Here is a 13,457-nt window from a genome sequence, read left to right as displayed (position 1 = left end):
CCTTTGCGTGACCCTGGGCACATCCTGGCCCCGCTTTGCCCTTCAGCATCTCTCTTGAACTGGAAACTGGGGGCTGGGCCGCCCTGTGATGCCAAGCAGGTGGGCAATCAGGTGGGATGCAGGTGGTGTTTATTTTCATGGATTTACACACACTGGACAAGCCTCTGGGTCCTTGCTGCTCCCTCCTCCCCCGCACAGGGCTGGGTCCCCAACATGAAAGGGAACTAACACCGAGGGGCAAACAGAGAGGCAGGATGTGGGGCTGGGGGCCCAGCCTTCCACATGCGGCCACGTGGGCCTCTCAAGTGTGTGAGTAAATAACCCAAGTCCAGCCACAGTTTGCGCCTCACTCTTCGCTGTCTAGCTTGAGGCTGATGCTTCGGGCCTTGCCTCGCGCCAGGGTGGTGGGCGGCGTCCCTGGGCCCTCCCACTCTGCCTGGCTGGGGCCCCTCGAGCGAAGCAGCTGGCTCTGTTTTCGGAGGAAGTCCACAGGGGCAGCCCCGCCATAGCTGCTCTTGGCCAGGGCAGCCCTCGAGGGTCCCACGGGGGCATGAGGGTGGGAGCTGGCCTCCAGTTGGCCCAAGTGGGCCACATAGCCATCTGACAGGAACTGCGGGCAGAGGTGGGCAGGGATGAGGGGATGGCTGGTCTCAGGCCCACGTGCTGCCCTCACCTGTCCTCCCCAGGGACCCTGGGCAGTGCTGGCTGCATTATAGGCCTGGCACAGCCTGACCAACCCCAGGCTGAGCCAGGGGACCTTTACTCCTGGCTCCGCCCCTCTCTGGCCTCATCTTGAGTTTCCTCATCTGTAGAATGGGATTTTGGAGGGAAATAACAGCAGTTAACGCTTAGCAAGCACTTGCTTTGTGCCCAGCCCTGTGCATGCTGATATGCAGTAAATCACGTGCTCTTCATGATAGCTGTTGAGGTCTGGTCCATCTTATCATTTCCATTTTGCAGACGAGAAATTGAGGCTCAGAAAGGTCAAGGCCTATGCCCAGGACCGTGCCAAAGTGGAACCAGTGCTCAAGGTCTTGAGCATATCAATCCTGGCCTGCCCGGCACCTCCAAGCTGCTTGTGATCCCCGTCCTAGGAGGAGCCCAGGTTCCCTGATGCCAGCATCCTTCTCCCAGCCGCCCGCCTTAGGTGCTTCTTAACACACGGGTGGTCCTTCTGGCCCAGACCCAGGCTCCCACCCCCCAGCTGGCTCGCAGTCCCCACCTTCACTTGGTCCTCACCTGGCACTGCGCCTGGAGCTTCCGCACGGCGCGGCCCACGATGTAGGTCTGGCCCGGGGGTAGGCCCAGTGCCGCATATACGGCCACGTCTTTGGGGGACCCATAGCCGGCCACGATGTTCAGTTCCACCTGTGGCCAGAGAGGCCAATCAGCAGCCCCGGGGGGCAGAGTCGTGAGGCAGGGGGTGGGGTCTGGCGGGCATCCGGTTCAGAATGTTTCGGGTCGAGGCCATGTGATCTACCTCACCAGGTCCGGCTGGGGTCGGGACCGGCCTATCTCTCTAGTTGGCCCCAAGGACAAGGGGCCCCGGACCACGAGGGCCTTGGCGGTCTGTTAGGTTCGGGGGCCGATGGGGGTGAGACCAGATGGGCCTCCTCCCGGGGCAACGGCGGGGACGGGACCCTCCCCAGTCGCCGCACCTCCTGCACCAGGCTCTGCAGAAACACCGCCTTCTGGCGCAGCGGGTCGTGGGTGAGGCCATCGCAGAAGGAGACTACGCCGTGGGGGAAGTTGTGCTGTGACAGCCAGGCCACCACGCGGTGCTTCTGCATGTCGGGCCGGCCCGTTACGTACACGATCAGGTAGCCCGCGTCCTGCCAGTGCCTGCAGGGTGGGGCGGCGGTCAGCTCCACGCGCCGGGGTGGAGACCAGTCACCACGGTGAGCCGGGCGGCCGCTCCTACCTGACCACGTCCACGGCGCCGGCGCGCACCTTGGGGTCGCTGCCCATGATGGAGACGCTGGCGGTGAAGGAGCCGTCGATGCTGAATACCACGGCCTCGGTGCTGCGGGCCACGACCGTCAGGCAGCACTCAGCGTACGTGTGGTCGCCCCTAGGGCCCAAGGGCTGCTTGAGCGACATAGGGGCGGGGCCCAGAGGAGCCCCGCCCCGCAGAGGCCCGGCCCGCCCCGCGCTCACCTGACCACCATGCGCACTGGGTAAACGCCGATACCCAGCGCACGCTCCACGGGCACCGGGAAGGTGAGGCGGCCCGAGCTGTTGGTGACCTCGGTGCCAAAGTGAATCCACTTGCCTGACAGCGGCTGCGTCATGATGTAGATGTCCACCTAGCAGGGAGAGGGGGCGAGAGGGTCCCCCTGACGCTGAGCGGAGGAGGGCCGAGGCGGGCCTGTCGTTGGGGGTGGACGGGGTTGGGGGCTCAACCTGGTGTGACCGGGAGCTATCCGTGGGACAGGAGGCAGCACCCGGACCTCCCGCTTGGGGCCAGGGCGGCCCGAGGGCGGCCGGTCTACCCGGGACTGAGGCCTCTGTGTCCTGACCTTCTCTCCGGTGAGCGTGACCACGTCCAGGGGCCCGTACATGAAGCGCCCGTTCAGCACCTGGGGGCGGCCCTCGCACACCACCGTGTCGCTCGCCCGGTGGTTGGAAGTGACGTTCTGGCGGGAGGAGACGGCGTGAGCCCGCAGCAAAGAGGTGACAGGGATGCGGGAGGTGCTGGTGAGGGGGACCCGCACTCAGACTGGGGTGCTCGGCCTGGAGGAGGCGGGGTCGCTGCGAGAGAGGGGCGAGGCCCGAGGGGTGGGCGCTTTTGCTGACCCCGATCTGAGGTCATGAGGGCCTCTGTGTGGAGAGCGGTTCCGAGGGGGCGGAGGCATGACAGGATGGGGTGCAGAGGATGAGGAGGTGGGGGGATGGTTAGGGGAGGAGACCAGTTGGTACCCAGGGGCGGGGCCGAGGCATGAGGAGGTGGGGCCAGGACCCAGGACCCAGGGCCAGCTGGCGGGATTGGACCCCGGAAGGTCTTGAGGGGCGGGGATCCTGGGGAGAGTAGGCAGGGCCTCGCTGTTGAGGGCTCGAGGGGCAGGGCACGTACCCGGATCTTGACTTGGGTGCGTTTGCGCTGCCACTTCTCCCTGGGGAAGGCCGGGCTGTAGATGGACGGCTCCTCGCACTCGGTCAGCTGTGGCTGCTCCTTCTCAATCACCTGCGAAGAATCGGACCAGCAAGGCCACGTGAAGGGGGGAAGGGTGCCTGGGGCTGCCCCTCCCCCAGCCCACGGCTCCCTATCATTGTCCGGTTCCCACCCCGCATCCCTGGGCCCACCTGGCGCAGGATGAAGGCCACTACATCCGCCGACTCCCAGTAGCTGGCGTGGAAGAGGTGGGGCAGCGAGACGGTGGGGAAGGCGGTGAGCGCCTCAGGGCAGTACAGCGAGTAGTCGATCCGCTTGGTCCCCCACCAGCGCTCCAGGACTGTACGGCCACGGTGGGCAGTGAGTCACGGGTGGTCTCCCACCCCACGCCCACCCGTCTGGCCCCTAATGCTCTCCCCTCCCTCTTTTCTGCCAACCCTGCTGGGTCTGGAGTTGGGTGCTAGGGCACCCTCATTCCAGAGCAAATGCTGGGGGCAAGGATGTTTCAGCTGGGCTTTGAAGGTGGAATAAGTATTCCCTCCGCAGGCTGGGTGGCTGGCCGACTTACTCTTAACCACCTCACTGGTGGTGCTGGGGGCAGCTGGCTGGGCTGGCAGATCATTGCCTAGCTCACTGCCCTTCCAGAAGGAACCGCTGGCAGAGGTGGGTGTTGAGGGCACCAACATCTCCAGCTCCTCCAGAAAGAGGCCTGAGTGGGTCTGCAGAGTGTCAGCTGTGGGTGGACGGGCGACCTCAGTGGCGGGCTGGGCCAGGCCGCCCTCCTGCCTTCCCACCCAAGGTTCCAGGACAGCCCGGCCCCCATCCCTCCACCATCTCCCCTGCCAGCCCTCCCTGGGTGGGTCTTGGCTGAGGCTGAACTGCCCCACATCTGGGTGGAGGTGAAGGGTGGGGGCATCCTCTCCTGTTAGCTCACCCCAACAGCCAGCTGCATTCCTGCCGGCATGACTGCCGCCACCACCTGGACCCAGGCCCACTTGTCTCATGGGGCCAAATGGCTACTCACTTGCATGAACACGAGTACACACCCCAAACCAATACACGAACACAGGTGCATGCAGAGACACAGTGCATCCCTACACACAGACACAGCAGCCCCTCTCCCCGCCCCGGGGGTGGGCGGCTGCTCTCAGTGTCACCACCTCCTCCCTTCAGCCCAGTTGTCACCACTGCCCCCAACTTCTGGGCAGAGAATGTTAGAGGGTCTTGGGGATCCAGACTGCCCAAGGGGCCAGGGGAGGGCTCCCTGGTCCTGGGAGTGGTGACATGAGAGAGTACCGGCGATGTGGGAACTACCTCATGTCTTCTTGGGAGAGGGGCCCACACCCGTCTCTCACCGTTCGTGCCCTCCTCTTTCCCCCCTTTACTTTGGTTGGCGGCATACCCAGCAGCAGGGATGAGCCGTCTCCCAGGGGGAACTTCTGGTAGCGCGGCACAGCCAGTGGGGCAATGGCCTGGAACTTGGGGGCCAGCAGGGGCTCAAGGCGGGAGGCGCAGGGGTCGGCCGCGTGGAAGAGGTTGTAGATCTGCTCACAGGCTGGCCGCATCTGGGCCACTGGTACCCAGAAGATAGAGGGGGGAGGGGATTCAGCTGGGCATACTGGGAGGTAGGGGTTGTGGGAAGCAGCACCCTGACATGCTATGTGACCCTGAACCAGCACTTCCCAGACTCTACTCCCTGGGAGGTCACCAGGGTCCTGCTTAAAAGTGAGACAGGTCTCTCGGCTAAAAAGAGATCAGGGCCTTCGATTTGCTGATGTTCACGATGAAGCGTTCCCCATGCCTGTTGGAGCCCCTCTCATGAAGAGCGTCTGTGGGTATGCGTTCCTCCTGGTGCACTTTGGGACACTTGGCCTTGGCAAGTCCCTTCTTTCTGGGCCTCAGGTTTCCCCTCTCTAGCCAAGCCATTTATTTGTATAGTGGGGAATGGTATAAACACCCCCATTTCAGGTGAAACAAAGAGGAGATGGGGGAGGGGCAGGTGAAGCCCACCCCCACCCTGAGGGCTCACCCTCCAGCGTGGGCATCACGGTTTTCCGCAGAGCCAGCACCAGGCCCAGAGGGGAGCCAAAGAGGAAGAAGCCGGAGACCTTGAAGTCAAGGCGGGTGGCACTGGTGAGACCATCAGGAACCTCAGAGGCGGCAGCGGGTGGACAGGAGGCTGTGCTTGCCCGCCTGGGCTCCCCAGAGGAGGTGGCTGGGGGGACCGTCTGCAGGCTGGGGGAGGGGGAGGAGAGTGCTCAGTGCTGCTGCTTCCGCAGCCCAGCGCAAGCCCAGTTTGGGGTTGATGGGGCAGGAATGTCACCTGTTTTGAGAGCCCTCAGGCTCAGGACTGGCCATGTCGCTGTGGGTGTGCTGGGCAGGCAGCACTGAGGGCTCTGGGCTGGCCCGGCCCAGTCCCTCCACCCCATCTGCCAGGGGATCCCGCACTGGGCCAACCTCCGGGGAGAGCAGCTCATTGTTCTAGACGGAATAGGGGACAGAAAGAGCCTTAGGACTGGAGACAGTCGATTTCTACTTATTTGGAAGTGAGGAAAGAGGCTTAGGGGTTGGGCAGGGACTTAAACAAAGAGTAGAGCCCCAGAGGAGGTGGAGTGAGGCAGCAGGGGACAGGCCGGAGAGAGGTCATATGCCAGGGGCAGAGAACTAGAGCCGGGGAGACACCTGCCTCCTGAGGAGGCGGGTCCAGCCACACTGACCGTGCTTCCTCGGCGGCTGCTGCTGCGGCTCCCAGTGCCCGCGCTGGCACTGTGGCAGAGTGCGTCAAAGCCCAGGATTCCACCGACGCCATCCCCTATCAGCACCACCTGGGTGGGAGGGCCGCGCCATCAGGAGGGGCTGCAGCAGAGGCAGGAGGATGGGGGGCTCCCGCGGCAAGTTCCCCGGGAACATCCCTAACTCCTGACCTGCCCGCAGAAGCCGACACCCTCAGATGAGCGCAGGAAGGCGGCGTAGGCCTGGTTAGTGCGGGCAATGACCGTGGCCACAGCGCCCTGGTATCGGGAGGATGAGGTGGCCAGCAGCGGCAGGGCAGCCAGTGGAATGTGGTCCTGGGAGCGGGACAGGCTGTCACCGTCATGGCTGTAGGGGCTCAGGCTGTAGGAGGAGGGGGTATAATGGATGGGTGGGGGGCCTCCAGGCCCTCCACTGCCCCCTCTAAGTCCCCTTGACCTGTTGGCAAGTCCTAGCACTGGAGGGCCTTTGTGGGGACCATCAGTATCCCAGAGGCCTTTGTAATGGAGCCATTGACTAGAAACTGAAATCCAGCTGGGTAGGTGACTAGCCCAGGTGTTTGGCTTCCTGGCCTCCTCCCCCTCCCCCCATGGGGCCTCTCCGGTCCCAGGAGCCCCCAAGCGGCTGTCCACACCTTGGGGACCCTGTGTGTCCCCCACCCTCCCACCCCTGACCAGTACTTGGAGACAAGGGCATAGGCAGCGGCGCAGATGGGTGGGCAGGGCACCAGGCGCAGCGCCACGTGGCCCAGGGCCTCGGGGAAGTGGACGCGGGTGATGGCCTCGAAGGCCAGGCTCAGCGTCTGCACATCCGCCTGCTTGGAGCTGGTGTCTCCAGGGCCTGAGTCTAAGATGTTGCCGCTGTGCAGGATGAGGAAGAGGGCGTGGACTGCGCATGTCTCCGCCCCCAGTTCCCCCACTCCATCCGGGCCCTGCGGGGCACAGGGGGTGGGTGCCAGGGATGTCAGAGCAGTGGCCTGGCCGGTGGGTTGGCAGAATGAGACGCGGGGTGGCCAACCATACTCACTTCCGGGTCCCTGGGTGCTCGGGCCCCATCCCCGATATCTTTGGTGGACTCGGTTCCAGGGTCTGCAGGATGGGGAAAGCCAGTGAAGGGGACTGAGGGGTCTGTGGGGATCCCCTCGTCTGGTACTTCAGGTACCCCTGCTCTGCTGTCTGCCTGAGCACCCGCCCTCGCCCCCCATCTTCCTCTGACCTTCTCCTCTCACCCGACCCTCCCAGGTCATCTCACGTTTCTGCGGTTTTGCACATGGCCAGTCCTGCTGCTGACAGGCATGCTTCTCCGCACAAGGCCTGTTTGCCTGGAAAATTCCTTCTAATCCTGCCCTGTCCAATATGGTAGCCACTAGTCACATGTGCCTATTTAAACGGAAATGAATTAAAATATAATACAAAATTCAGTTCCTCAGTCCCATTCGCCACATTTCAAGTACTTGCTAGCCACATGTGGCTAGTGGCTAGAACATTTCCATCATCTCAGAAAGTTCTTTTGGACAGAGCTTGTCCAATCCTTCAAAATCCAGCTTAGACATCACCTCCCACATGAAGCCTTCCTGGACTCCAAATGAATTCCTCCATTCTTTGTGCTGTGTCTGAACCCTGAATACACGCCACACATCCATCCATCCACCCATATCTGCTCATTATTCGTCTGTGTATTTAATGAGCACCCTTTCTGGACTGACATTCATCTTAGGACCCCATGAAACTTAGGAATGAGTTGTTCTCCAAGTCCCCACCGCATACGGAGTGCTGGTGGCTGGCAAATGGACGCGGGATCTTTACCTGGGGCCCCTTCTGCCTCCGTGGGGCAGGCGAAGGCGTCGATGAAGTCATTGGAGTTCCACTTGGTCATTTCCTTGGGGAAAACCTCGTCACTGTCCGAGAAACCTTCTGAGGGGAGCAGGGGCTGCGTCATGGGCTGGCGGGAGCTGCTCAGGGGCCCCCCTCCCCCAACAGGTCTGGGGTGCTGACCGTGGGCATCAAAGAACTCCTCCTCAGAGCTGTTCTCAGAGTCTCGGGCGATGTTCTGCATGCGCCACTCGGACAAAGTCTGGGGAGACACGCCCCCTGCAGGGCCACATTGGCCTCAGCCTGGGAGTCCAGCCTGAGGGCTGCTCCCTCCCGTCCCTGTGCCTCAGCCTCACCTCCATGCTGGGACGAGTAGGAGGAACGGGAGGATGAGGACCACTGCTTGCCGAAGCTGGCATCGGGCGAGGCATCGGGGCCTGGGGGGACCTCGGGCCCATCGGGGGTGCCAGCATGGCTGGCCCCAGCCCGGGCCTCAGTGCTTGGCTTCCCGGGGGGCTGGGCCTCGGGCCCCTCACTGCCTGTGTTGCACTTGGCCATGCGCTGTGCCAGCATGCGGGCGGTCTCTTCCTCCAGTGCCCGGATGTCAGCCATGCTCAGCTCTGTCCACTCGTCCTGCCAGCACCAGGCCTGGCGGTGGGCCCGCAGCATCACCCGACGCAGACCTGTAGGCGCCCAGGCATCAAAGCCATGCCCTCCCCACCCACACGCCCCAGCCCTGAGTTTCCCTGCCACTGCAGCCACATGCCCAGCCCATGAGTTCGGGTAATGGCTCCCCTGGGCACACCACCCACCCAGGGCCACAAAGTAGGGCAGGGTGAGCACTGTCCGGGAGACGGGAGTGGAAACTGGGGCATTTGTCTTCCTGCCCCGCCTCCCCCCCTGCCCACTGCCTCCTTTTATCCCTCTGGACACCCCAACTCTGAGCGCTGAGCCCACCCCGACACCCTGGGAAGCTGGGAGCAATGTTTGTTCTTGCTTCTTTCAGCTGGCTTCCTGCTGACTTCTTCAGAAGAGTTAACAATTAAGGCGTTGATAGCTAATGAAATTGTTGATGGGTAATGAAGGTGTTAAGAGTTAATGGAAGTGTTGGCACTTAATGAAGCAAAACATGATACCCATTCTGGGATATTTTCATCCTAAGCAGAGGAATAAAGTTAGAGACTTCAATATCTAGGAAATAAAGTCATAATGATTGAATTATTGTTATAAACTTCTGGAAGGAAATACATCAGAATCTTAATAGTGGTTATATGTGGGTGAGTTTCATTTTTTTAATTTGTGCTTTTTGGCATTTTTCCAAATTTAAGACAAGGTGCCTGTATTACTCTCTGAGCTAAATTTCCTCATCTGTAAAATGGGAATAATAATTGTCCTTACCTTGAGGGGTGTTGGGGGTGTTAAAGAAGGTCTTGCATGGGAAGTGATTAGCAGAGAACTGGGCATGTGGTGATCAATATTAGCTTTTTACTATCTGGCCCAACCTCTTCCTCACGTACAGAAGGGAAAATTAAGGCACAAAGATAGGAAGTAGCTCCCTGGAGGAGAGGTTCCATGAGGGTCCGTGGTGGAATGGAAGCCAGGTCCCTGGACACCCCCATCCTTCTACCTGCAGGTAGTCCACCCTCAGACCTGGGAGGTGGGACAGGGCTGAGCCACAGGAGCGGTGGGGTTAGTTTTAGGGGGGGCATGAAACAGGGCCTCCTGGATACCAGGGCCAAAGGATGGGACTCGGAGAGAACGACAGAGTCGCAGCTTTGGCCTGCACTCCTTAGCGTGTTGCAGGTTAGAGCTGGTGACCCTCCTGAGGTCTCTAAGTCTCGCTTGACCCACAGGACACTGGAGAGTCTTAGAATTTTAATGGATGAGAAGCAGCATCTCTGAATGTCAGAACCAGCGTGGACCTCAGAGATCACGTTGTCAGCTTCTTGCCCGCCTGACTCTCACCCGTACCTCAAGGCTAGGCTCCCCCAGCCCTTAGCTAGGCTGTGCGGCTCCCCTCTGCCTCAGTGCCCACCACATCAAATGGAAATGACGGCTTTATGTTTCTGTGTCCCCAGTAGACTGGGAGCATCCCTGGCTCAAACGCGCGGCCTGGTGCATGCTGAGTACATAGAACCTCCCGAGGCTGGGCGCTCACCGACATCGTGGATGAACTGCTCAATCTTGGCCTGCATGCCCCAGTAGCGGAACTCAACCTTGCACAGCTTATAGGCGCACATGAGGGGCCCCGTCTGGGCTGCTGTGCGTGCCCAGTCATCAGCCAGCGGTCCTCGGCCTGTCTTGGCCGAGCGGTACAGCCGGGGGTCTTCTTCCGCTTTGTACTCGCCTGGGGCCACTGCGTCCCGCACGATGTCGATGGTATCTGGGGGGGTTCCGGCAGCACTGAGCAACACCAGCCCCCTCCGGCCCCTGCCATTCCTCCCCCACCTCGGGATTGGGAGGGCAGCTTTTCATGCACAGGAAGCCTAGACCGGGAGAGACCCTGGGACTTGTCAGAGGCCGCCTGTTGAGGTGGCAGGTGTCCTGAGAGGGACTCCACGGTCCCCCTCGCTGGCTCCAGGCCTCACCCAGGATGCGCTGTCTCCGCTCAGCCCCACTCAGGTTGAAGACATTCGGCTGCTGCCCCCCATCAGGCAGGTAATAGGTCTCTATTTCAATGGAGAATTTCTCCACAAAGGGGCAGGTGTACCTGGGCAGAGGGTGGGGGTGAGGGTCACGGCTGTGCCCGCCAGGGCTGTTCCCCTCCGGGCCCCAGACCTGCCCCACCCACTCACCGGGTGCGGGTGTAGGGATAGGCATTCCAGGATTCCTCCTCCACCTGCAGGGCGGCCTTGGGCAGCAGTGCCCGGAACCAGCCTGGGATGTGGGAGCCCACGTGGTACACCTTGTGTGTGTACTGCCCACTGCCACCGGGCCCATCCGTGTAGGGCCGGTTGGCCAGGATCTCCACGCCACTGCCCTCACCACTTGACTCTTCTCGGCTCTTTTTCTGCAGCCCAGGGCAAGAGTAGAACGGGCAGCTCAGCCCCAGATCAGCTCCTGGGATGGGATCCCAAGCTAGGCCTGGTCCCCTGTGCAGCTCTGAGGCCCTAGTCCCAGCCGTTCTAACTCTCTGAAACCCGACCCTGGTCCCCTGTAGCTCCTGGGGTCAGGATTACAGCCACTGTCCAGTCCCCTATGGGGTTCTGCAAGCCAGGACTCATTCAGTCATTCAAGTATTTGTTGTCTGCTCTATTCCAGGCATTGTTTCAGAGTATGTTAATTGGGATCTGTTGATGTAACAGAACAAAGACCCCTGCAGGCCCCTGTGCAACTTACGTCCAGTGGAGGGAGACAGATAACAGACAGAAAACAAAAAAAAAGCAAATCAGAAGGTGCTAAGTGCTGTGGTAAAAAGAAAGCACAGACTAGGGTAAGGGGGATAGGGCTGGGCGTTGCAATTTTGATGGGATGGTCAGGGAAGGCCTCAATGAGAAGACATGACCTTGATCTGAAGATGACCTGGGGGAAGGGAGGGTGCTGAGCAGGTGTGAGGTGGGGGCACTATTCTGAGGCAGAGGGGAAGCCAGTGTAAGCTCCTGAGGTGGGCGCATGCTGCGTGTGCTGCCGGCACGGGGCCAGGGTGGGTGGGCTGGAAGAATCCAGGAGAGTAAAAGGGGCCCCCACCTTTCTAGGACCCCAACACCAGCTCCTGCCACACCCCTCATAGTTGGAGAGCACTCAGATCCCGTCCTTACGTAGCTCTGGAGTTTGAACTTGGCCCACTTAACCCTCTGACGCCAGATCCCAGCCCCCTTGCCTGCTCAGACTCTGGTCCCACATTTCTGGGGAGTACGTCTGGAACGGGCACCAACCCTCTCCCCTCCCTGAGAGCCTGCTCTGGCCCATTCTTCCCGACGTCCAGGGCCAGACCTCTACCCCCTTCCTCTTAGCCCAGACCTCAGCATCTGGGGTCCCTGCCTGCTCCTCTCTATGACAGATTTGGGGCCTGATCCTCGGCCCATCTCCCTGACCGCCTGGGGCTGCCAAGGTCCTTCACCCTCTGGGAACCCCTCCCAGTCTTTCCCTACCACCTGGGACCGCTCCCCACTTTCTGCCTCCCGCTCTTTTGCATCCTCATGCGTTGCTTTACTTACTCCCAAAGGATTACACATTCTAAGGAGGATTAAAGGAGGTCAGATGGGGGCTGAGCGCACAGGAGGGGCTGGGCACTTGGCGTGGGGAGGCACCACTAGGCCCTCCTGCCGCTCTTCCCACAGACTTTAACCACCACCACCCCTCCCCCACATCCGACCGGGGAAGCTCTCTTTCCTCCTCTGGCCTGAGCCCTTCCAAGCCCCAGAGCGGGACTGGAGGGGGATTGAGCTTGGCCCGGCCCCCGGTCCCAGGTGCGGCCTGCGCGCTCCTGCGGATACCCAACATGAAGCATACCTCCCCCCACCCCGCGCCTTGGTCGCCTACTTCCCACCGCCCTCACCTGGATCATGTAGAGCTGGGCCACCTGGTACTCGTCCAGGCTCATGGGCAGCAGAATGCGGTACTCCTTGATGAGCATCCTGAAGGCGCTCGGCCGGCGGTGCGCGGCCTCCTTTCCCGCTGGCGCAGGACACCGCGCGGCCGTCAGTGCGGGGCGGCGGCGCGCGGCCCCGAGCCCTGCGCGAGGGCCGAGGGGCTCGGGCCCGGCGACCCCATGCCCGGGCTCGCCGCAGGGGAGGCAGAGGCGAGCCCAGCTCTGCAGCCAGCGCCGCGGGGGCCCGGGAGCCTCGGCGAGGCTGAGCGCTGACCTCTTTTCCGCGCAGCCCCCGCCCCCCGCCCCCCGCCCGCCCATCGCCACGGCAACCGCGCGCTGACGCTGGCCCCCCGGAGCCGCGGGCTCAGGCCGGCGGGCTGGCTGGCCAGCCTCGCCTCTTCGGCCGCGTCCGCGTCCAAGCCCCTCGGAACGGCATCCCTCGGGGACCCGCCCCCAGGAACCTCCGGGCCCCTCCTTCCGGGCCCGCCTTCCACAACCGGCCCCTCGGGGCCCGCCCTCTGCATCCCTTTCCCCGAGCCGGTCCCGTGTCCCCCACTCTTGGACGTCCACTTAGAACCTTGTCCCCCGGGGTGCCTCTACGCGGAGCAGCCCCGTGCACCCCTCCTCTCAGCATCTGTCAGTGTTCCCCACCCCCCGCCCCCGAACCTACCTTCAAAGACCAGATAACTAACACCTCCGCCCCCTAGACCTGCCTTCCCCCACCCTGGCCGGCAGCCCAGTCCCCAACTCTCCCCTTCCCAGCATCCTTTCTGGACCCCCGGCACTTGTCTACGCAACCGCCCCATCATCCTTACCGAGGGCTGACCCCTCTTTGGGCTGAGGCAGAAGTATCCCACGGGCCCCCGCCCTGAGAGACCCCCCTCCGTCCACCTGCGCCCCGATTTCGCTGCAGCCCCTACCTACACCTCGCACCTACTGAGCAGGCGAGAGGCCCCCGTTGTCTCCACTTCCCTCTGTTCCCCGGCGTCCCCGTCCCCCGCCGTGCTCTTGGCCCGCCCGCCAACGTCCCGGCTCACCTCTAGTTTAGGGCGGGCGCCCCTCACCCGGTACGGGCGGGGGCGGACGGGCGGCGGGTCAGAGCCCCCAGCGCCCCGAGCCCCGGCCTCGGATTCCAGCGGTGGCCGGACCCTCTGGAGGCGAAGCGCGGGCCCATGGCCCCGACCTTCCTCCAGGTCTGCCCGCCGGTGCCCCTGCTGTCCCTCCCCGTCGCCCGCCGCGTCACTGCGGCCGC

General features: G+C 62.4%; 1 protein-coding gene across 1 annotated transcript; it reads right to left on the bottom strand.

Annotated features, from left to right (window-relative positions):
* Positions 1-133: 133 nt before the first annotated feature.
* Positions 134-12,265, bottom strand: PITPNM1 (phosphatidylinositol transfer protein membrane associated 1). Its single transcript, XM_079707719.1, has 23 exons — positions 12,173-12,265; positions 10,470-10,684; positions 10,263-10,384; positions 9,833-10,057; positions 8,031-8,357; positions 7,858-7,953; positions 7,669-7,776; positions 6,890-6,951; positions 6,544-6,794; positions 6,037-6,226; positions 5,830-5,937; positions 5,436-5,593; positions 5,142-5,347; positions 4,515-4,685; positions 3,681-3,845; positions 3,304-3,452; positions 3,074-3,184; positions 2,520-2,636; positions 2,158-2,306; positions 1,922-2,071; positions 1,659-1,842; positions 1,240-1,368; positions 134-610 (listed from the first exon to the last, which is right to left on the bottom strand). Exons 1-23 carry the CDS (start codon positions 12,248-12,250, stop codon positions 347-349), a joined length of 3,735 nt encoding a protein of 1,244 aa, XP_079563845.1. The 5' UTR covers positions 12,251-12,265; the 3' UTR covers positions 134-346.
* Between the last annotated feature and the right edge of the window lie 1,192 nt (positions 12,266-13,457).

The sequence above is a fragment of the Hyperoodon ampullatus genome (genome assembly GCF_949752795.1).
Source record: "Hyperoodon ampullatus genome assembly, chromosome: 7".
In the NCBI taxonomy this organism is placed as follows: domain Eukaryota; kingdom Metazoa; phylum Chordata; class Mammalia; order Artiodactyla; family Ziphiidae; genus Hyperoodon; species Hyperoodon ampullatus.
This window is presented reverse-complemented; position numbering and strand designations above follow the sequence as displayed.

Bases quoted from the DNA above. Each gene is read 5' to 3' on its own strand.
- PITPNM1 (XM_079707719.1), bottom strand. From the start codon at position 12,250: ATGCTCATCAAGGAGTACCGCATTCTGCTGCCCATGAGCCTGGACGAG. The intron at 4,686-5,141 runs GTGAGCCCTCAG...TCTGGGTACCAG, and splicing joins CGTGATGCCCACGCTGGAGG to TGGCCCAGATGCGGCCAGCC. The intron at 1,369-1,658 runs GTGCGGCGACTG...CTCTGGCCACAG, and splicing joins TGCAGAGCCTGGTGCAGGAG to GTGGAACTGAACATCGTGGC.